Genomic DNA, 23457 nt, shown 5'->3' on the forward strand with positions numbered 1-23457 from the left:
ACCACAACTATACTTTCTTCCACAACTATTCCAGAAACCGCAACATTAAGTACAATTACAAATTCCACTGTAAGCACAACCACTAATTCTTTAACACCTACTACACAAAACACGACAAACATCACTACATCAACAACAAATTTAACACTAAGTACAATTACCACGGCAACAGAAAGTAGCACCACTGATTTGTTCACATCAACTGTACCACAAACTACAACAACTCCAGTTACAACAGCCACAACTATGCTTTCTTCCACAACTATTCCACAAACTACAATTGTCACACCAAGTACTTTTACAACTACCACTGCGACTACTGCCACAGATTCTTCAACAACTACTGGACAAGACACGACAATCATCACCACGTCAGCTACAACTTCCATCCCAAGTACAACTACCACTGAAACTACTCCCACGTTGTCTTTAACAACTACTGCCGGAGACATGACAAGCTTCATTACTCCAACTACAACTTCCATCCCAAGTACAACTACCACAACCACAGAAAGTAGCACCACTGATTTGTTCACATCAACTGTACCACAAACTACAACAACTCCAGTTACAACAGCCACAACTATGCTTTCTTCTACAACTATTCCACAAACTACAATTGTCACACCAAGTACAACTACAACTACAACTGCAACTACTACCACTGATTCTTCAACAACTACTGGACAAGACACGACAATCATCACTACTTTAACTACAACTTCCATCCCAAGTACAACTACCACAACAATAGAAAGTAGCACCACTGATTTGTTCACATCAACTGTACCACAAACCACAACAACTCCAGTTACAACAGCCACAACTATGCTTTCTTCCACAACTATTCCACAAACTACAATTGTCACACCAAGTACTTTTACAACTACCACTGCAACTACTGCCACAGATTCTTCAACAACTACTGGACAAGACACGACAATCATCACCACGTCAGCTACAACTTCCATCCCAAGTACAACTACCACTGAAACTACTGCCGCGTTTTCTTCAAGAACTATTGCAGAAGACCCGACAAGCTTCACTACTTTAACTACAACTTCCATCCCAAGTACAACTACCACAACCACAGGAAGTACCACCACTGATTTGTTCACATCAACTGTACCACAAACTACAACAACTCCAGTTACAACAGCCACAACAATGCTTTCTTCCACAACTATTCCACAAACTACAATTGTCACACCAAGTACTTTTACAAGTACCACTGAAACTACTGCCACAGATTCTTCAACAACTACTGGACAAGACACGACAAGCTTCACTACTACAACTACAACTTCCATCCCAAGTACAACTACAACTACAACTGCAACTACTACCACTGATTCTTCAACAACTACTGGACAAGACACGACAATCATCACTACTTTAACTACAACTTCCATCCCAAGTACAACTACCACTGAAACTACTGCCACGTTGTCTTTAACAACTACTGCCGGAGACATGACAAGCTGCATTACTCCAACTATAACTTCCATCCCAAGTACAACTACCACAACCACAGAAAGTAGCACCACTGATTTGTTCACATCAACTGTACCACAAACTACAACAACTCCAGTTACAACAGCCACAACTATGCTTTCTTCCACAACTATTCCACAAACTACAATTGTCACACCAAGTACTTTTACAAGTACCACTGCAACTACTGCCACGGATTCTTCAACAACTACTGGACAAGTCACGGCAATCATCATCACGTCAGCTACAACTTCCATCCCAAGTACAACTACAACTACAACTGCAACTACTACCACTGATTCTTCAACAAGTACTGGACAAGACACGACAATCATCACTACTTTAACTACAACTTCCATCCCAAGTACAACTACCACAACAACAGAAAGTAGCACCACTGATTTGTTTACATCAACTGTACCACAAACCACAACAACTCCAGTTACAACAGCCACAACTATGCTTTCTACCAAAACTATTCCACAAACTACAATTGTCACACCAAGTACTTTTACAACTACCACTGCAACTACTGCCACAGATTCTTCAACAACTACTGGACAAGACACGACAATCATCACCACATCAGCTACAACTTCCATCCCAAGTACAACTACCACTGAAACTACTGCCGCGTTTTCTTCAAGAACTATTGCAGAAGACCCGACAAGCTTCACTACTTTAACTACAACTTCCATCCCAAGTACAACTACCACAACCACAGGAAGTACTACCACTGATTTGTTCACATCAACTGTACCACAAACTACAACAACTCCAGTTACAACAGCCACAACAATGCTTTCTTCCACAACTATTCCACAAACTACAATTGTCACACCAAGTACTTTTACAAGTACCACTGAAACTACTGCCACAGATTCTTCAACAACTACTGGACAAGACACGACAAGCTTCACTACTACAACTACAACTTCCATCCCAAGTACAACTACAACTACAACTGCAACTACTACCACTGATTCTTCAACAACTACTGGACAAGACACGACAATCATCACTACTTTAACTACAACTTCCATCCCAAGTACAACTACCACTGAAACTACTGCCACGTTGTCTTTAACAACTACTGCCGGAGACATGACAAGCTTCATTACTCCAACTACAACTTCCATCCCAAGTACAACTACCACAACCACAGAAAGTAGCACCACTGATTTGTTCACATCAACTGTACCACAAACTACAACAACTCCAGTTACAACAGCCACAACTATGCTTTCTTCCACAACTATTCCACAAACTACAATTGTCACACCAAGTACTTTTACAACTACCACTGCAACTACTGCCACGGATTCTTCAACAACTACTGGACAAGTCACGACAATCATCATCACGTCAGCTACAACTTCCATCCCAAGTACAACTACAACTACAACTGCAACTACTACCACTGATTCTTCAACAAGTACTGGACAAGACACGACAATCATCACTACTTTAACTACAACTTCCATCCCAAGTACAACTACCACAACAACAGAAAGTAGCACCACTGATTTGTTTACATCAACTGTACCACAAACCACAACAACTCCAGTTACAACAGCCACAACTATGCTTTCTACCACAACTATTCCACAAACTACAATTGTCACACCAAGTACTTTTACAAGTACCACTGCAACTACTGCCACAGATTCTTCAACAACTACTGGACAAGACACGACAATCATCACCACATCAGCTACAACTTCCATCCCAAGTACAACTACAACTACCACTGAAACTACTGCCGCGTTTTCTTCAAGAACTATTGCAGAAGACCCGACAAGCTTCACTACTTCAACTACAACTTCCATCCCAAGTACAACTACAAATACCAGTGTAAGGACAACCACGTATTCCTCAATAACTACTGCAGAGGACACGACAATCATCATCACGTCAGCTACAACTTCCATCCCAAGTACAACTACAACTACCAGTGTCAGCACAACCACTGATTTTTCAACAGCTATTACAGAGGACGCGACAAGCTTCACTACTTCAACTACAACTTCCAACCCAAGTACAACTACCACAACCACAGAAAGTAGCACCACTGATTTGTTCACATCAACTGTACCACAAACTACAACAACTCCAGTTACAACAGCCACAACTATGCTTTCTTCCACAACTATTCCACAAACTACAATTGTCACACCAAGTACTTTTACAACTACCACTGCAACTACTGCCACGGATTCTTCAACAACTACTGCAGAAGACACGACAATCATCACCACGTCAGCTACAACTTCCATCCCAAGTACAACTACAACTACAATTGCAACTACTACCACTGATTCTTCAACAACTACTGCAGAAGACACGACAATCATCACCACGTCAGCTACAACTTCCATCCCAAGTACAACTACCACCGCAACTAAAACCACTGATTCTTCAACAACTACTGCAGAAGACACGACAATCATCACTACTTTAACTACAACTTCCATTCCAAGTACAACTACAACTACCAGTGTAAGCACAACCACTGATTTTTCAACAACTATTGCAGAGGACGCGACAAGCTTCACTACTTCAACTACAACTTCCATCCCAAGTACAACTACCACAACCACAGAAAGTAGCACCACTGATTTGTTCACATCAACTGTACCACAAACTACAACAACTCCAGTTACAACAGCCACAACAATGCTTTCTTCCACAACTATTCCACAAACTACAATTGTCACACCAAGTACTTTTACAAGTACCACTGCAACTACTGCCACAGATTCTTCAACAACTACTGGACAAGACACGACAATCATCACCACGTCAGCTACAACTTCCATCCCAAGTACAACTACAACTACCAGTGTAAGCACAACCACTGATTTTTCAACAACTATTGCAGAAGACACAACAAGCTTCACTACTACAACTACAACTTCCATCCCAAGTACAACTACAACTACAATTGCAACTACTACCACTGATTCTTCAACAACTACTGGACAAGACACGACAATCATCATCACGTCAGCTACAACTTCCATCCCAAGTACAACTACCACAACCACAGGAAGTACCACCACTGATTTGTTCACATCAACTGTACCACAAACTACAACAACTCCAGTTACAACAGCCACAACAATGCTTTCTTCCACAACTATTCCACAAACTACAATTGTCACACCAAGTACTTTTACAACTACCACTGCAACTACTACCACGGATTCTTCAACAACTACTGCAGAAGACATGACAAGCTTCACTACTACAACTACAACTTCCATTCCAAGTACAACTACCACTGCAACTACTACCACAGATTCTTCAACAACTACTGCAGAAGACATGACAAGCTTCACTACTACAACTACAACTTCCATCCCAAGTACAACTACCAGTGTAAGCACAACCTCTGATTTTTCAACAACTACTGCAGAAGACACAACAATCATCACCACGTCAAATACAACTTCCATCCCAAGTACAACTAATACTGCAACTGCAACTACTACCACTGATTCTTCAACAACTACTGGACAAGACACGACAATCATCACTACTTTAACTACAACTTCCATCCCAAGTACAACTACCACAACCACAGGAAGTACCACCACTGATTTGTTCACATCAACTGTACCACAAACTACAACAACTCCAGTTACAACAGCCACAACAATGCTTTCTTCCACAACTATTCCACAAACTACAATTGTCACACCAAGTACTTTTACAAGTACCACTGCAACTACTGCCACAGATTCTTCAACAACTACTGGACAAGACACGACAAGCTTCACTACTACAACTACAACTTCCATCCCAAGTACAACTACAACTACAATTGCAACTACTACCACTGACTCTTCAACAACTACTGGACAAGACACGACAATCATCCCTACTTCAGCCACAACTTCCATCCCAAGTACAACTACAACTACCAGTGTAAGCACAACCACTGATTTTTCAACAACTATTGCAGAAGACACAACAAGCTTCACTACTACAACTACAACTTCCATCCCAAGTACAACTACAACTACAATTGCAACTACTACCACTGATTCTTCAACAACTACTGCAGAAGACACGACAATCATCACCACGTCAGCTACAACTTCCATCCCAAGTACAACTACCACAACCACAGGAAGTACCACCACTGATTTGTTTACATCAACTGTACCACAAACTACAACAACTCCAGTTACAACAGCCACAACTATGCTTTCTTCCACAACTATTCCACAAACTACAATTGTCACACCAAGTACTTTTACAACTACCACTGCAACTACTGTCACAGATTCTTCAACAACTGCTGCAGAAGACATGACAAGCTTCACTACTACAACTACAACTTCCATTCCAAGTACAACTACCACTGCAACTACTGCCACGGATTCTTCAACAACTACTGCAGAAGACACGACAATCATCACCACGTCAGCTACAACTTCCATCCCAAGTACAACTACAACTACAATTGCAACTACTACCACTGATTCTTCAACAACTACTGCAGAAGACACGACAAGCATCACCACGTCAGCTACAACTTCCATCCCAAGTGCAACTACCACAACCACAGAAAGTAGCACCACTGATTTGTTCACATCAACTGTACCACAAACTACAACAACTCCAGTTACAACAGCCACAACTATGCTTTCTTCCACAACTATTCCACAAACTACAATTGTCACACCAAGTACTTTTACAAGTACCACTGCAACTACTGCCACAGATTCTTCAACAACTACTGGACAAGACACGACAAGCTTCACTACTACAACTACAACTTCCATCCCAAGTACAACTACAACTACAATTGCAACTACTACCACTGACTCTTCAACAACTACTGGACAAGACACGACAATCATCCCTACTTCAGCCACAACTTCCTTCCCAAGTACAACTACAACTACCAGTGTAAGCACAACCACTGATTTTTCAACAACTATTGCTGAAGACACGACAAGCTTCACTACTTCAACTACAACTTCCATCCCAAGTACAACTACCACAACCACAGGAAGTACCACCACTGATTTGTTCACATCAACTGTACCACAAACTACAACAACTCCAGTTACAACAGCCACAACTATGCTTTCTTCCACAACTATTCCACAAACTACAATTGTCACACCAAGTACTTTTACAAGTACCACTGCAACTACTGCCACAGATTCTTCAACAACTACTGGACAAGACACGACAATCATCACCACGTCAGCTACAACTTCCATCCCAAGTACAACTACAACTACCAGTGTAAGCACAACCACTGATTTTTCAACAACTATTGCAGAAGACACAACAAGCTTCACTACTACAACTACAACTTCCATCCCAAGTACAACTACAACTACAATTGCAACTACTACCACTGATTCTTCAACAACTACTGCAGAAGACACGACAATCATCACCACGTCAGCTACAACTTCCATCCCAAGTACAACTACCACAACCACAGGAAGTACCACCACTGATTTGTTTACATCAACTGTACCACAAACTACAACAACTCCAGTTACAACAGCCACAACTATGCTTTCTTCCACAACTATTCCACAAACTACAATTGTCACACCAAGTACTTTTACAACTACCACTGCAACTACTGTCACAGATTCTTCAACAACTGCTGCAGAAGACATGACAAGCTTCACTACTACAACTACAACTTCCATTCCAAGTACAACTACCACTGCAACTACTGCCACGGATTCTTCAACAACTACTGCAGAAGACACGACAATCATCACCACGTCAGCTACAACTTCCATCCCAAGTACAACTACAACTACAATTGCAACTACTACCACTGATTCTTCAACAACTACTGCAGAAGACACGACAAGCATCACCACGTCAGCTACAACTTCCATCCCAAGTGCAACTACCACAACCACAGAAAGTAGCACCACTGATTTGTTCACATCAACTGTACCACAAACTACAACAACTCCAGTTACAACAGCCACAACTATGCTTTCTTCCACAACTATTCCACAAACTACAATTGTCACACCAAGTACTTTTACAAGTACCACTGCAACTACTGCCACAGATTCTTCAACAACTACTGGACAAGACACGACAAGCTTCACTACTACAACTACAACTTCCATCCCAAGTACAACTACAACTACAATTGCAACTACTACCACTGACTCTTCAACAACTACTGGACAAGACACGACAATCATCCCTACTTCAGCCACAACTTCCTTCCCAAGTACAACTACAACTACCAGTGTAAGCACAACCACTGATTTTTCAACAACTATTGCTGAAGACACGACAAGCTTCACTACTTCAACTACAACTTCCATCCCAAGTACAACTACCACAACCACAGGAAGTACCACCACTGATTTGTTCACATCAACTGTACCACAAACTACAACAACTCCAGTTACAACAGCCACAACTATGCTTTCTTCCACAACTATTCCACAAACTACAATTGTCACACCAAGTACTTTTACAAGTACCACTGCAACTACTGCCACAGATTCTTCAACAACTACTGGACAAGACACGACAATCATCACCACGTCAGCTACAACTTCCATCCCAAGTACAACTACAACTACCAGTGTAAGCACAACCACTGATTTTTCAACAACTATTGCAGAAGACACAACAAGCTTCACTACTACAACTACAACTTCCATCCCAAGTACAACTACCACAACCACAGGAAGTACCACCACTGATTTGTTCACATCAACTGTACCACAAATTACAACAACTCCAGTTACAACAGCCACAACTATGCTTTCTTCCACAACTATTCCACAAACTACAATTGTCACACCAAGTACTTTTACAACTACCACTGCAACTACTACCACGGATTCTTCAACAACTACTGCAGAAGACATGACAAGCTTCACTACTACAACTACAACTTCCATTCCAAGTACAACTACCACTGCAACTACTGCCACGGATTCTTCAACAAGTACTGCAGAAGACACGACAATCATCACCACGTCAGCTACAACTTCCATCCCAAGTACAACTACAACTACAATTGCAACTACTGCCACAGATTCTTCAACAACTACTGGACAAGACACGACAATCATCACTACTTTAACTACAACTTCCATCCCAAGTACAACTACAACTACCAGTGTAAGCACAACCACTGATTTTTCAACAACTATTGCTGAAGACACGACAAGCTTCACTACTTCAACTACAACTTCCATTCCAAGTACAACTACCACAACCACAGGAAGTACCACCACTGATTTGTTCACATCAACTGTACCACAAACTACAACAACTCCAGTTACAACAGCCACAACTATGCTTTCTTCCACAACTATTCCACAAACTACAATTGTCACACCAAGTACTTTTACAACTACCACTGCAACTACTGCCACTGATTCCTCAACAACTACTGGACAAGACACGACAATCATCACCACGTCAACTACAACGTCCATTCCAAGTACAACTACAACTACCAGTATAAGCACAACCACTGATTTTTCAACAACTATTGCAGAAGACACGACAAGCATCCCTACATCAACAACAACTTCCATCCCAAGTACAACTACCACGACCACAGGAAGTACCACCACTGATTTGTTCACATCAATTGTACCACAAACTACAACAACTCCAGTTACAACAACCATGTCTAAATCATCCACCCCAATCACATCATCTTCCATAGGAAATTTAACCTCTGTACCTTGTATAACTAGTCCACAAACTACAACTATTAGCATTACCATCACACAGAGTTTTCCCTCTACAGCATGTATGTCAGTAACATCAATTACAACCACACAAACCCCTAACATGAACATAACTGCTATGCAAAATACAACCTCATTTCCTTTGATCAATACTGATACACAATCTACAACATCTTTCAATAAGTCTAACACACAGAGTTCAACAACATTGCCACTAAATACAACAACTTTTCTAAATGAAAGTCTTTCTCCAACTACAACTGAAGCCGATCCATCTAGCAGTGCAAGTACTATACAAAATGCATCAACAGTCATGCAGAGTAGCATTGCCATTACATCTTCAACTACTTTACTAATTACTTCAACTGTGTCAGCAACAAGTTCACCTACCAACATGACACAAGAAGCCACAGCACCCCTTTCAACTCCATCTGCAGCTTCAAGTAAGTAATATAAATGTAATATGTTTTATTTTTATTATGTCATATTGACACAGTTGATGTTTTGTTTGTTTTACAAGAAAAGGTGTAATTTTCAGGGTTACTGTAATGTACATTATTAAACATTTGATGTGTGTGTGCCAGAATAAGCTTGAATCTAATTTCCAGGCCAAAAGATATTTAATCACATCACATACAAGAGACTTGAATTCAACAGCATCTATAAACATTTTCATTTCAATCAAACCTGGTCATTGAGAGTTTGTTAAAGACAGATTTGTTGTTTTAATAAGTTTTTTAAAGCATTTTATCAGGTTCCTTAAGATAAATATTTAAATACAGTAAATCTGTACCTTTCTCTTCCCTTGTGTGTGATGTGTATGTGTATTTTGATTTTTGAACTCCAACTGAGTGTTACAGTGGCAAGTTACAGTATCTGGAATTACCTGATTTTCTGCATTAATTTGTCGTAAATGTCATCTGATATATATCGAGTATAAAAAAATGTTGACGGTAATAACACCCAACAAACAATAATATGTGGTGTGTGAACCACACCAGCTATTCGGGGCAGCAAGTAGCTCAGGTGGTAGAGCAGTCGTGTACTAACACCAGGGTGAGTGGTTTAATTCCCTGTTCCTCCTGCCTACTTGTTGAGGTGTCCTTGGACAAGACACCAAAACCCTGTTGCAGCGCCAACATGTACTGTCAGCTGTCCAACCATAGTTTCCCCAAGAGGATCAATAAAGTATTCATTATTATTGGAATTGGACTCTTTTGTTATCTATAGTCAATCTAGACTCCAGTCAACAAAACAAGATTGGAGAATTTAACAACTCAGTTGTTTTATACATTTTCAGTTTGCTGTTCACATGCAGTATCTCCTTATTTGATCTATACCTAGCAAATAAGATACAGAATCACATACCAAAGGCCACATCCCAATGGTAAACTGTTCAGCTTGTGACTGTGGTTAAAAAAAACCCAGGCATACCCAACAAAGATACTGTGGAATGGAAACAAAAGACTTGTTCACACCAGATAAAGGACATTTAAATCTGTAGGCTTATTTATCTTTTCTTTCAGCTATTTGAACATTAAATACATATGTTTAAGACATTTTTTGTGCATATTCACCTTAAGCACATTGTGTTGTTTGTGTGACTTAATGTAAATGAATATCAGATCATGTTTGAGTGACAAATTGATGCAGCTAAACATTGCAAACACACACATCAAATCTACCTATACCTATACACAAATTCATCATCATATTAGATTAAAAAGTGCTTTAAGTACTTTAAGCAAAACCAGAAATGATGGACATTAAACCTCTTGCTCGACTGTAAAAAGCTTTGTACTGATATCTGATGTAAGTGATGCTCCTAGTTGTCTTAGGTCTAAGAGCAAGGATTTCCTCTTTGTTCCCACTGTCTGAGAACATCAAGAACACCTTTGTGAAACAGGTCAGTCTTTTCTAATCATTTTTAAAGCATTAAACAACCATCCCTCTAAAATAATTCCAGCTCTTGGTTATGATGTATACGTTCAGGTGTTGTTTCTGCAGTAGCCAAGAAAACAAACCTGATAGTTAAAGAGTAAAGGTATGGCAAAAGTTTCTACTGCCATCTAAGGTTTTGCTATCTAGTAGATAAATTACATTTCTCTATTATGGTTGTTTCTGTGATTAAAAAGTAAATTTATCTATACATTTTATATAAATATAACTGAAAACAGTCTAACCATTTCTATGAAATAAGAAATCCGAACAAGGAAGTATGAAACTAATTCACAGTCCTTTAAACACAATTTTGAAAAGCATCCAACAGATGCTGACAGAAGGGTTCCACCTAAACACTAGTTATGTACACACAAGAAACAGAATGTGGTCCAACAAGAATGTGAATAATTTATTATCACAATAAGTGCATTAAAATTAGTGTTGTTGTACTGTGTTTTGTTTCCTTTCAATTTATTCTCATATATATATATATATATATTTATTAGTCTGTAATTTGTTATGTAATGTACACTGAGAACTGCACTGATTGTTTAGTTCTTCCTAGGGCAGCTGCTGAGAAAGCATTAGTCCAATCTAGCCATGCTTGTCTACCTGCTTCATAATCTTTAAAGGGGAACAAAACCCCTGTTTAAATTTAGATGTTTAAGATTTATAAGTTTTGTTCTGCTGAATCCTCTGGTCCCTGACAAATCATTAGATTGGATTTTTACATGTCTGTGGCTCATCAAAGCCTAATGTGAGTCCAGATTTGTTCCACAAACTCAGTGTGTTGAAGGTCAGTCTTAGCACAGAAGGTTTTCAGATACTCAAAAACACTTGTTATGATCACAGATAACACTTACATAACAACAACAACAACGACGACAACAACAACAATTAACATTACATTTGTTTCCTTCCCAAGCTTAAAGAGGAACTGGTGAGACGAAGGCTACCAGCAGATATCACTGTAAGCATTGACCAACAGTGGGAAACCTCTGAAAATTGAGCTTTAAGTTGCTGGTAAGAGTTAAAGTCAGCCTGGAGGATTGATTGAAAACTGGTCCTGTCGTGAGTCTTTTTGTTTGTTTTTGTTTGTTTACTTGATGTTTTTTTAATACAGATTTTAGGTTATTTATTTAGATTAAATATTTTGTTTTATGTATTGCACAGAGTGCTTGGCACCTTAATCTTGTTGTACGATGTTGCAATGAGAATAAAGTCTATCTATCTATCTATCTATCTATCTATCTATCTATCTATCTATCGTGGCTGGTTGTAGTGGTAACATCACTGGTTCCCATGTGTTCAATCCCAGCTGTGGCCTAACTCCGGTAGGGGTCCATGGCAAGGCCTCCTAACGCTTACCCTGTCTTCCCTAGTACCCTACTTGAAAATCGCTTTGAATAGCGTCTGCTAAATGTAATGTATCTATCATCAATGTTATTATTTTACAATGTATTTTTATGTTTTAACAACTAAACTAAGTCAAGAAAAGTCTTTTTTTACTATTTTGTTGATATGTGAAATGTAATTTTGTTTACTCTCAGTTCTTTTCTACCTTATTTTACCCCAAAGCACTTTCTTATTCATCCATTAACACAATAATTGCAGAGAAGCTGCTATATTATTTCTTTGTTAATTGACTGTTATAGCCTAAGGCTTTATTATTAACATGTTGTTTCTCACTTTGAATATGATGACCAATCAAAGTCTATGACTAAAATGTTGTGTTTCTAATAAATTCAGTTCTCAAACATTGAACTGGATCTGAACTCAAACTCTTCTTTTTAAGAAATACAGGTATAAAGGTTGAGTTTCATTGTGTTATTTAAAAAGAAAATAACAGTTAATAATAACAGTTCTGCTTGGAAAAATTCAACACAGGGACATGATGTTTGTTTTCTATTGACATCTAAAGTGAGATTGAGTTTCAGAACAGGTAGAGGGAGCTGTTGCCTAAAGAAAATAACACATCAAACACCATCACTATCAAGCCGAGAGCACTGGTTCACCTTAAAACAGCCTAACAAGTGATTAAAACACCATCAGATTTAAATCCTAAAACAACAATCAAATAGTGTTTTAAAATCCTTCACGCAGCCACAGAAGCAACGGTTCCCAGCCTAGAGAGAGAGCACCTTTTAAAAATCCTACATCAAAACAGAAAAATAGAAGAAACTTCTATGAAAACTGAGATTCCCTTTATTTAATTTGACTACGTTAGCACCTCTTATAATAGCATTTATAAAGAAGTCAGTAGAAATAGAAAATACAAATTCTGCTCACAATTGCTACAATATCATATGGGGCTTTTAAAGTATAGTACATTTTATACTTCACATATTTTTTGACAATATTTTAGCAGTTCACAATTAGCAGTTCCAGTCTGCTGTCCTTGTCTCTGGATCATACGACACTGAACAAAACCTCAAAGCCTTCAAAACCTGATAGTGCCCACATGGACAAATGGTAATTTATTTATACATAACATTAGCCTTTGAAAGTAGAAGTAAAGTCCACTCCAAAAATATGTGTTCCTGTCTGTAAGCTCAGATTTGACAGTTGACTGAGAAGCAGCAGTGGAAGCTGATCATTATCTCACATCTACGGGTAAGAGAAATTTCCTCATTCCACATTTCCTGGTTCATTGTTTGCCTGACAGTCCCATACAAAAAGAGAGACAGGAATGTCTTACCACACATTTAAGGTGAGTCGCTACCACATTCACCATGCCGCTGTCTTTGCTGCTGTTGTTGGTGCTCATCTACAACACCCAAGCTAATCAATTCTTGGGGACAGTGATGACATACTATCCAAACACCAATAACACAGATGGGTCTGTCATGGTACGTATAGTTTCTTTGTAAAACAACATAGCTACTTTTCCATTTTATATGACTTAACTTTTTTTTTTTATAATTTTCCATTTTTCTTACTTTCTTTGGAGAGTTTTGAAGAGTAAGAACTACAGGCATATACTGTTTTAGAAGTCAGAAAACAAGTCACACCACACATTGTTTTGTGTTTGGATATATCAATGCATCTAATATAGTCAATATATGCAAAATATATCAATATATGAAAAACCTTTTAACTGTCTGTAGGTTGACCTTCGCTATAAGCTGAACTTCCAGTCTTGCACAGATTTAACATGGCAGTGTCTGACTGGGAACTGTGGTAATGAAAGTATAGCTGTGAACAATGTCAGCGTGGACAGTAGTGGGCAATGGTGTCAGACAGAGGGAATCTCGACTCGGCAGGTTCCCAGCAATGCCCCATTTCAGCTGTGGTAAGTGACAGATGGTCAGCTGATGACGGCAACAATATTCAGTATTTTGTCAACAATTACCAACAATGTCTCAACCCATCTCTGAATTGGCTTTATTGGCCTAACAATAAGTGCTGATAGCATTGCTATCAGCACTGAAGAAATCTGAGATATCTGAACTAAAATATGTTCCTGAAACCAGAATCCATTCAATTGTACTGAAAATGTAAATCTTTTGAAAATTCATTCACTGAAGATCAAATCATTTTCTAAAAGTCATGGTCTGGGCTATTGCCAAACATTGATTTTTTTTTTTTTTTTGGTGCACTAGTGAGTGCTGTGATTGTTTTAATGATAATGAAGGAGCACGTGATCCAGTGCAACAATATAGCCTTCACTCAACAATGGAACTCTGTCACAGAAAACTAAGACGTGTCAGGCTTACAGACAACACTTGTTACGTAGGAACAAGTCATTGTTTGAGATTTTTCCATAGGATTAACTGACTGAGGCCAATATAGAATAGCAATCACCAGACCAGAATAAAACACTCAAGATGTGAGCAAGTTAGTCTGGAGTCTGGAACTGAACGTGACCAAACGCTGAGTTTCCTCCCTTGGGACGCTGCTCTAGCCTGCTTTGTAATGTCACCATAAATTGAAATAAACTAGATTACAACAAGTTTTACACACAGAACTGAGGGGAAAGGGAGAAAAATGGTTTCCTCCTTGGAATTAATAGAGAAAGATCAGGTAACTGCTGGACAGGTGTAAAAGTAAAGCTTTTCTGATGGAGGCAGAACTGGCAATGTTGTTGATGCAGCTGTGTGATATTTTACAGCACAGGAAAATCTGACCCTCCTGTTATCTTGCTCCACAGGTTGAATGGTGGTAACTGGATAGATAACATCACAAATAGAATCGTAAGTTGGAGGGCAGTGACTCTTGTGGAGCTACGGACCCGGTCAGACACTGGCAAAGCTAACGCCTCTCCCCAGACCACTATTCTGCCAACTGTGAGGTGAGCCTTCTCGCTGTTCTGAAACAAATCCTGTTAAGTGGGGTTAATACAAAGTAGAAAATCACAGCAAGTTCAATCATGGCAATACACTGCCTGTCCAAAAAAAAGTCACACACTCGCGAAGTCACACTAATACTTAGTTTGACGGCCTTTAGCTTTGATTACTGCGAACATTTACTATAGTATTATTTCAATAAGCTTTTGCAATATTTATTCCCATCTAGAGTTACAGTAATTTTTTTGCCAATATCTAGTATTGATGATGGGCGAGTCAGACTGCTGGGCAAAAGTGGAATATGCCTGTGCCATCTAGGAAGGAAAAATCCACTGATGGAATAACCTGGTCATTCAGTATATTCAGGTATCCAGCTGAAATCATTCTTTGGAGCCATAATGTTGCTGAACCTAGACCTGACCAACTGCAGCAACCCCAGATCATAGCACTGCCCCCACAGGCTTGTACAGCAGGCATGATGGGTGCATCACTTCACCTGCCTCTCTTCTTACCCCTCACTCTAGAACAGGGTAAATCTGGAGTCATCAGACCATATAACCTTCTTCCATTAGACAGTTCTTAACTCAGTTTTAGTAGATTCATCAATCTCCTTAAATGTTTTCTTTAATTGATTCATGCCAATAATTTGACCCTTCTGAAACAGAAATCTTTTCCTTGACAACAGGATGTGTTTTCTGACATAGTTGTTTAAGAAATGAAAAGCTACTCACTGCATCACTCAAAAAGGGTGAAATAAATTGTTGCCAGCTGAAAAATAATAAAAGTAAAATCAAATTTCACAGAGAACTCGGGTGAAATTAGAGTTCACTTATTGACAGGCAGACAGAAAATAAGAGCAACCAAAGCAAAATGTCTGGTTGCTTTTTAACCAGGTTTAAGGGTAAAAGTAAGGTAACGGATGTTCCTGATTGGAAAGCTCTTATTGTGAAAACTGTAGGCCCAGATGTACAGTGGCAAGAAAAAGTATGTGAACCCTTTGGGATTACGTGGAGTTTTCCATGAATTGGTCATAAAATGTGCTCTGATCTTCATCTAACTCACAACAATACAAAAACACAGTCTGCTGAAAATAATAATCCATGTAGGAATTATCCAATGGCAGGCTCTTACCTATTTGCTTAGTAACAGTAAATCCAGTTGATGACGGACAAAGTAAAATCAAATTTCACAGAGAACCCGGGTGAAATTAGAGGTCATAAAATGTGCTCTGATCTTCATCTAACTCATAACAATACAAAAACACAGTCTGCTGAAAATAATAGTACACAAACATTATATGCTTTCATGTTTTTATTGAACATAACATGTAAACATTCACAGTGCAGGGTGGAAAAAGTATGTGAACCTTTGGACTTAATAACTGGTTGACCCGTCTTTGGCAGCAATAACCTCAACCAAACGTTCCCTGTAATGATCTGGAGTAATTTTGGACCACTCGTCTTCACAAAACTGTTTCAGTGTAGCAATATTCTTGGGATGTCTGGTGTGAATGGCTCTCTTAGAGTCATGCCACAGCATTTCAATCGGGTTGAGGTCAGGACTCTGACTGGGCCACTCCAGAAGGTGTATTTTGTTCTGTTGAATCCATTCTTTTGTTGAATGACTTGTATGCTTTGGATCATTGTCCTGTTGCATCACCCATCCTCTGTGGAGCTTTGGTTGACGGACAGATGGTCTTACGTTTTCCTCCACTACTCTGGAATTCATTTTTCCATGAATGACAACAATCTGTCCAGTCCCTGAGGCAGCAAAGCAGCCCCAAACCATGATGCTCCCTCTGCCATTTTACAGTGGGGATGAGGTTTTGATTTTGGTGTGCTGTGCCTTTTTTCTCCACACATAGTGTTGTCTGTTTTGGTTTTGGTTTCATCTGTCCACGGAATATTTTGCCAGTAGTGCTGTGGAACATCCAAGTGCTCTTTTGCAAACTTCAAACTGCAATATGTTTGTTTGGACAGCAGTGGCTTCCTCCGTAGTGTCCTCCCATTTACTCCATTCTTGTTTGATGTTTTCCTTATTGTAGACATGTCAACAAACATGTTAGCATGTGCCAGAGATTTCTGTAAGTCTTTAGCTGACACTCTAGGATGCTTCTTTACCTCATTCAGCATTCTGCGCTGTGCTCTTGCAGTCATCTTTACAGGACGACCACGCCTAGGGAGAATAGCAACAATGCTGCAACAGTAAACCCAAGACTGGTGTGTGTTTTTAAAGGGCAGGACAGCTTTCAGCAACACATCCAATATCATCACACTGAGTGGACTCAAGGTTGGGTCACTCCTGACTCCAATTAGCTCTTGCAGAAGTCATTTGGCTAGGGGTTCACATACTTTTTACACCCCGTCCTGTGAATGTTTACATATTATGTTCAATAAAAACATGAAAACATATAATGTTTGTGTACTATTATTTTCAGCAGACTGTGTTTTTCTATTGTTGTGAGTTAGATGAAGATCGAAGCACATTTTATGACCTATTCATGTAAAACTCCACGTAATCCCAAAGGGTTCACATACTTTTTCTTGCCACTGTAGATGTGATAATGTGGCCTATGTGATTCATCCATGGCATGTTGGCTCTCAATGGCCAGTCTGCACAGTAAGGTCTTATTAAACGAAAGTTAAGGGAAGGTCCTTCTAGGCGTTTCATTCTCTCTGTCTTCTCTGTCTCTCTCTCTCAGAGTTCCTTCAAATTGTCAGAGAGATTTCAATCTGTTGGCCTTTGACCCTGATGGAGACAATGTTCAATGTAGAAATGGCAACACATCACTGTCAGAGTGTAACCCCTGCACACCACCGTCTGTGCTCAACCTCTCATCAGTGAGTAGTGAAGTCAACACAGTAACTTATTAACAGTAGTCTCATGTACAGTCTTGTATGTTAATACCTGAGAAAATAAACTTGGTTATTTTGACCTCACTTTCCCTTTTTGTCTTTTTGCAGTCTTGCACTTTGTCATTTAGCCCCACCAGTAGCAGCAATGAAGGACCATATGCTGTACAGCTTATGATGGAAGACTTTCCCAGACAGAGTATCACTCTGACTGAAACCAACGGGGCACAGACTACATTAACTACCAATAATGCTATCAGCCAAATACCTGTGCAGTTTGTTTTATGGGGTAAGACTTGCTGACAGGCAACTTCATTTAGATATGTTCATACACCTGCCATGGAGTTACGTAGTCTACTCTACTCTATGTAGACTCATTAATCCTTCAATGCAGACACAGAGCAACACTGCCAAATGACATTTGTAGGTTAGGTAACGTCAGGTGATTTTGTGTTTGCCTTTATTGTTCCTGTTTGTTGCCTCCAGCTAACATCATGATCTCCATGCCCAACTTCTGGCTGGAGATCTCGTCGCCTGGATCCACCGTTTGCCCTTTGGGATGCGTTTGGAGACTGGATTGGTCACAAGCTACTATGATGTCGGTCCCGGCCTCGGCGGACGTCGGAAGCTGTTTCTTGGAGGTCTCGACTCAACGCTCGATAGTCAAGGAATGGAACAAGTCTGCCTGCAATAACTAACTGGACTCCATAATAACTTAAAAGACTTTAACTGTTATACTGGACTGCCTGCTGCCTACACAGCATGTAATCACCCATATGAGGATGGGTTCCCTGTTGAGTCTGGTTCCTCTCAAGGTTTCTTCCTGTTGCCTTCTCAGGGAGTTTTTCCTTGCCACTGTCGCCCTCGGCTTGCTCATCAGGGACAATCACATTATTATGACTCATACACATACACTGTTCATGTACTGTTCTTTGGTTGTGTAAAGCTGCTTTGTGACAATGTCAATTGTAAAAAGCGCTCTACAAATAAAATTGAATTGAATTGAATTGAATTGAATGTAATCAACCCTGTGAAAGTCATAGTAGAGCCGTTTTTAAAACATGTTTAGCATCTAAACAAACATACTTGTTTGTCTGATTTTTTTTAATCTGAACTTCACTTGGCAGCAAAAGCATGTGGAAAATATTACTAATTTGTGTTTTTTTTTTCTCTCTTTATTGTTACAGTGGATCCTGTGGTGCCATCCTGCACAGAGGGTCTCTACCTTCCCCAGTTCCTGCCTCCAACGCCAGCCAATGGAGCTCAGCTGTTCACCCTTGTCAATCAGACCCTGGAAATAAACATAAATGCAGGGGCAAATATCTCCACGTAAGTCAAACAGCATACAAAAATATATACTTTCCTCAGCTATAATACATCTGGAAATCTACACACACTAAGCAATTTTTTATATATATATATATGTTTAACATGTTGAAAAACTCCCTCTCCTTCTGCTTCTTATAGGGTTTCTGAGCTTCTTTTCAGTGGGCCATATAATGTAATCCAGAGCACATCAGGACCAGGGCAGTTCACTCTAAGATGGACGCCATCTCAGAGGGAAGATGGCGAAAGCTACCCCATCTGCTTTGTCGCCAAAGCGCTTGACAAGTTAGTGTCTGAAAACTGTGTGCACATACTGAGAAATGTTTACGGCTGCACTATATTGTGTAAATGTGGTGTTATATTTTGTGCGAAATGTGTATTTCCTCAGTCGGACCGTGTATCAATCAAACCTTCAATGTGTCATTGTGAGCGTTGGAAACAGTGAGTACAGTAGCATCTTTTCACTCTTTTTAAATTCCATTATTGATCTCTGGGATTGTTGAGATGAACGTATAATTAATTTCTTTTAACTTTCTTTACAGACCCAACAACAAGCACACGTGATTTCACTAATTTATTACTTAATGTAACATTGGTGGCAAACATAACTGACATAAGCACTGTTAATTCTACAATTCCTCCACCAACTGATTCCACTGCTACTCCATCACCAGACATATTAGGAACCAGCACCGTTACTTCTACAACTCCACCCTCTAATTCCACTAATACTCCATCACCACACACAACTGACACTAGCACCGTTACTTCTGAGCCTCCTCCACCAACTAATTTTACTACTACTCCATCACCAAACACAACTGCCACAAGCACCGTTACTTCTACGCCTCCTCCACCAACTAATTTCACTTCTACTCCATCACCAAACACAACTGCCACAAGCACCGTTACTTCTACGCCTCCTCCACCAACTAATTTTACTACTACTCCATCACCAAACACAACTGCCACAAGCACTGTTACTTCTACGCCTCCGCCACCAACTAATTTCACTTCTACTCCATCACCAGACACAACTGCTACAAGCACCGTTACTTCTACGCCTCCTCCACCAACTAATTTTACTACTACTCCATCACCAAACACAACTGCCACAGGCACTGTTACTTCTGCAATTCCTCCACCAACTAATTTCACTTCTACTCCATCACCAGACACAACTGCCACAAGCACTGTTACTTCTGCAATTCCTCCACCAACTAATTTCACTTCTACTCCATCACCAGACACAACTGCCACAAGCACTGTTACTTCTGCATCTCCTCCACCTACTAATTTTACTACTACTCCATCACCAAACACAACTGCCACAAGCACCGTTACTGCTACATCTCCTCCACCTACTAATTTTACTACTACTCCATCACCAAACACAACTGCCACAAGCACCGTTACTGCTACATCTCCTCCATCTACTAATTTTACTACTACTCCATCACCAAACACAACTGCCACAAGCACTGTTACTTCTACGCTTCTTCCACCAACTCCCACTCCTTCAGGAAGTACACCAGCCTCTGCAAATTGTGAGTATGACAGGTTAATGTTTTATACTAGAATGATTCTGCACAAAATGAGCAAATCCTGTGGATTTGCCTGCTAAACATTTAAGGAATAATTATGAACTTGAAACATCGGATACACAGATAAGAAAATTGTTTGGCTAAAGTAGGGTTTGCACTTTCACCATACAGTTTCCCATTATTTAAAACACCTCTAGCAATGACACAGCCAAAGTAAATTGTTTTCTAACTTTCCTTGTCATTTTTCTAGATGTTGTCGGTCTGAGTGTAAGAGTTTCTTCTTCGCTTGCACTGGCTAGTTCTGACTTTGCAGTTGCCATACAGCAGGTTAGTCTCTTTTTATCCACTACAACCTTCCATTACTTTGCATAAGTAACATTAGTATTTGTGGTTACTGGTATGAACATTCATACAATATGAAATTTGTGTGCTGTAACTCTGGTTTACTACCAACAACTGATCAAACCAACAGTGAAATTATGAAAATATAGCATCAATAAATCAGGTTTCCTTTATTTTATACTTGAACCTACCAATATAACTAATTGGTATGTTTGTAATGATCAGTTTATTCATTCAGAATGGAAGGTTTTGAATAGATTTAGGATATAAACAACAGTTGGGCATCTACGTGGCTTTACGAACAATGAATCAATAAATGAATCAGTTCAAATCATTTGTAAAGCACTTTAAATTAAGCTTACACAATAAAGAAAAACTGTGTCGGGTGCTTTACCACCAAGGGAATAAACATTAGTATTGCCAATATTGCAACACATTCCAATTAAGCAATAAGCCTTCTGAAAAGATCAACCTTAAAGTTTTAGAGGTTTACTGATGAACTGTTTGAGCAAGCCTAAATTCTGTGTGCACTAAAATGTGACCAAAATGTGACAGTAAACTAGTAAATTCAAACTAGGTGTTGGATGGACAGAAAAAGCTCTTTGATTTCTGATATTTTTAAAAATTATTTTATATCCTTCAATTAAAATGTTCAACCTTTCTAGATCAGATGTCACAAAACACCGGACAACAAAACAAAAGAATAAATACAAAATACATTTAAAAATCAGAGGGATTAAAAATCTAATCTATTACACTGCTGGTTTATAAAATGCATGACGGAGAAGACCGTAAATGTATGAGCACAGTCCTCCAGTGCAGACATTTGATGAAATCTTAATGAAAACCTGTTCTCCAACTTTAGACACAACCAACATATCTGAGAAAACAGTGATCATAACCTCTGTTTCACTTTTCTTTTCCTTTGTCCTCTCTAGCTCCAAAGTAGACTGGTGGATCTGGGGCTGCCATCAGGCATCACTATACAGATCGTGAGAGCTGTACAGCGGTAACAACAGCAACATACTTCAACAACATTGTTCCATGGACCATGAATGGAAGAGTTTGTGTTTTTCAAGTTTAAAAATCAAATTCCTTTTATCTTTCCTGCTGTTTAAACATAATTTTACTTTTGTTGAAGTTATGTTTCCTGTAACCATAAGTTACATTAAATTGTGTTAATTCTTATTGTCAAAAATAATGACAAATAAATGGTTTGCACTGTAGATTTGAATTTTAAGATATTCATATCCACATGTGCGACCCTTGTGTTTTGTAACATTGGGTGATGTAATTAAAAACTGATAAGTTTTGATGAAGATTTCATCAGGTCGATTAACTCATGGTGATATTTATTCAAGTTGTGGATGTGCTTGATGTAAAGTTGTCTTTTTGTTATGCATTTAATAAAATTTTGGAGTATTTATGTATTTGATAACTAATTATCACACACTACTGTATATCTTTTATTCGCAGATCATGCAACATATTGGTTCTCTGCACACTGGATGCATTTCTCTCCACAAACAACCTTCTTTTAATAAATCTTACTGTTGCCATAGTTATAATATTCAGATTTGTTATTTCAACCATATGATAATTTTACTGGACCCCTTACAGTTTACAGAGCTATTAAATTTTATTGTGTTATACTGCCAGGTTTTCTTAATTTTGTCTAAAGTCACCGAAATAATGAAGGTGGACATATTAGATACACAGAAAACATGTTCATTGTTTATCTGCATCACTTTAATTACCAGGCAAACCATATAAAACCTGTCAAAAATAAAAGCTTAGCAACCATCTTGTTTTGCAGAAGTGTGGACAGTGGATGTTTGCCCGCCAACAGAGAGCCAACTAAGGTTCAAACAAAAACAACTCTCCTTAAAAAAACTCATCAGTTAATACTTGTCTTGAGTAAATAAAATGTATTCTCCATAAAATAGAC

At 39.1% G+C, this 23457-nt stretch overlaps 2 protein-coding genes across 3 annotated transcripts; both read left to right on the forward strand.

The window, feature by feature from the left end:
• Window positions 1–749: 749 nt before the first annotated feature.
• Window positions 750–13326, forward strand: LOC113157338 (cell wall protein DAN4-like). Its single transcript, XM_026352773.1, has 4 exons — window positions 750–986; window positions 8628–9661; window positions 11048–11124; window positions 12085–13326. Exons 1-4 carry the CDS (start codon window positions 829–831, stop codon window positions 12166–12168), a joined length of 1353 nt encoding a protein of 450 aa, XP_026208558.1. The 5' UTR covers window positions 750–828; the 3' UTR covers window positions 12169–13326.
• Window positions 13327–13721: 395 nt separating this feature from the next.
• Window positions 13722–23070, forward strand: LOC113157339 (mucin-2-like). Of its 2 annotated transcripts, XM_026352775.1 has the most exons (12): window positions 13722–14008; window positions 14267–14451; window positions 15310–15450; window positions 18147–18285; window positions 18409–18586; window positions 19485–19626; window positions 19765–19908; window positions 20012–20064; window positions 20166–21011; window positions 21084–21170; window positions 21418–21494; window positions 22448–23070. In XM_026352775.1, the coding sequence occupies exons 1-12, from the start codon at window positions 13892–13894 to the stop codon at window positions 22520–22522; spliced, it is 2184 nt and encodes a 727-aa protein (XP_026208560.1). In that variant the 5' UTR covers window positions 13722–13891; the 3' UTR covers window positions 22523–23070. The 2 variants fall into 2 exon arrangements, with proteins under 2 accessions (XP_026208560.1, XP_026208559.1); XM_026352774.1 differs by having other exon boundaries at window positions 13725–14008; window positions 20166–21170.
• Window positions 23071–23457: the final 387 nt, after the last annotated feature.

The sequence above is a fragment of the Anabas testudineus genome, chromosome 18, assembly GCF_900324465.2.
Source record: "Anabas testudineus chromosome 18, fAnaTes1.2, whole genome shotgun sequence".
Lineage (NCBI taxonomy): Eukaryota > Metazoa > Chordata > Actinopteri > Anabantiformes > Anabantidae > Anabas > Anabas testudineus.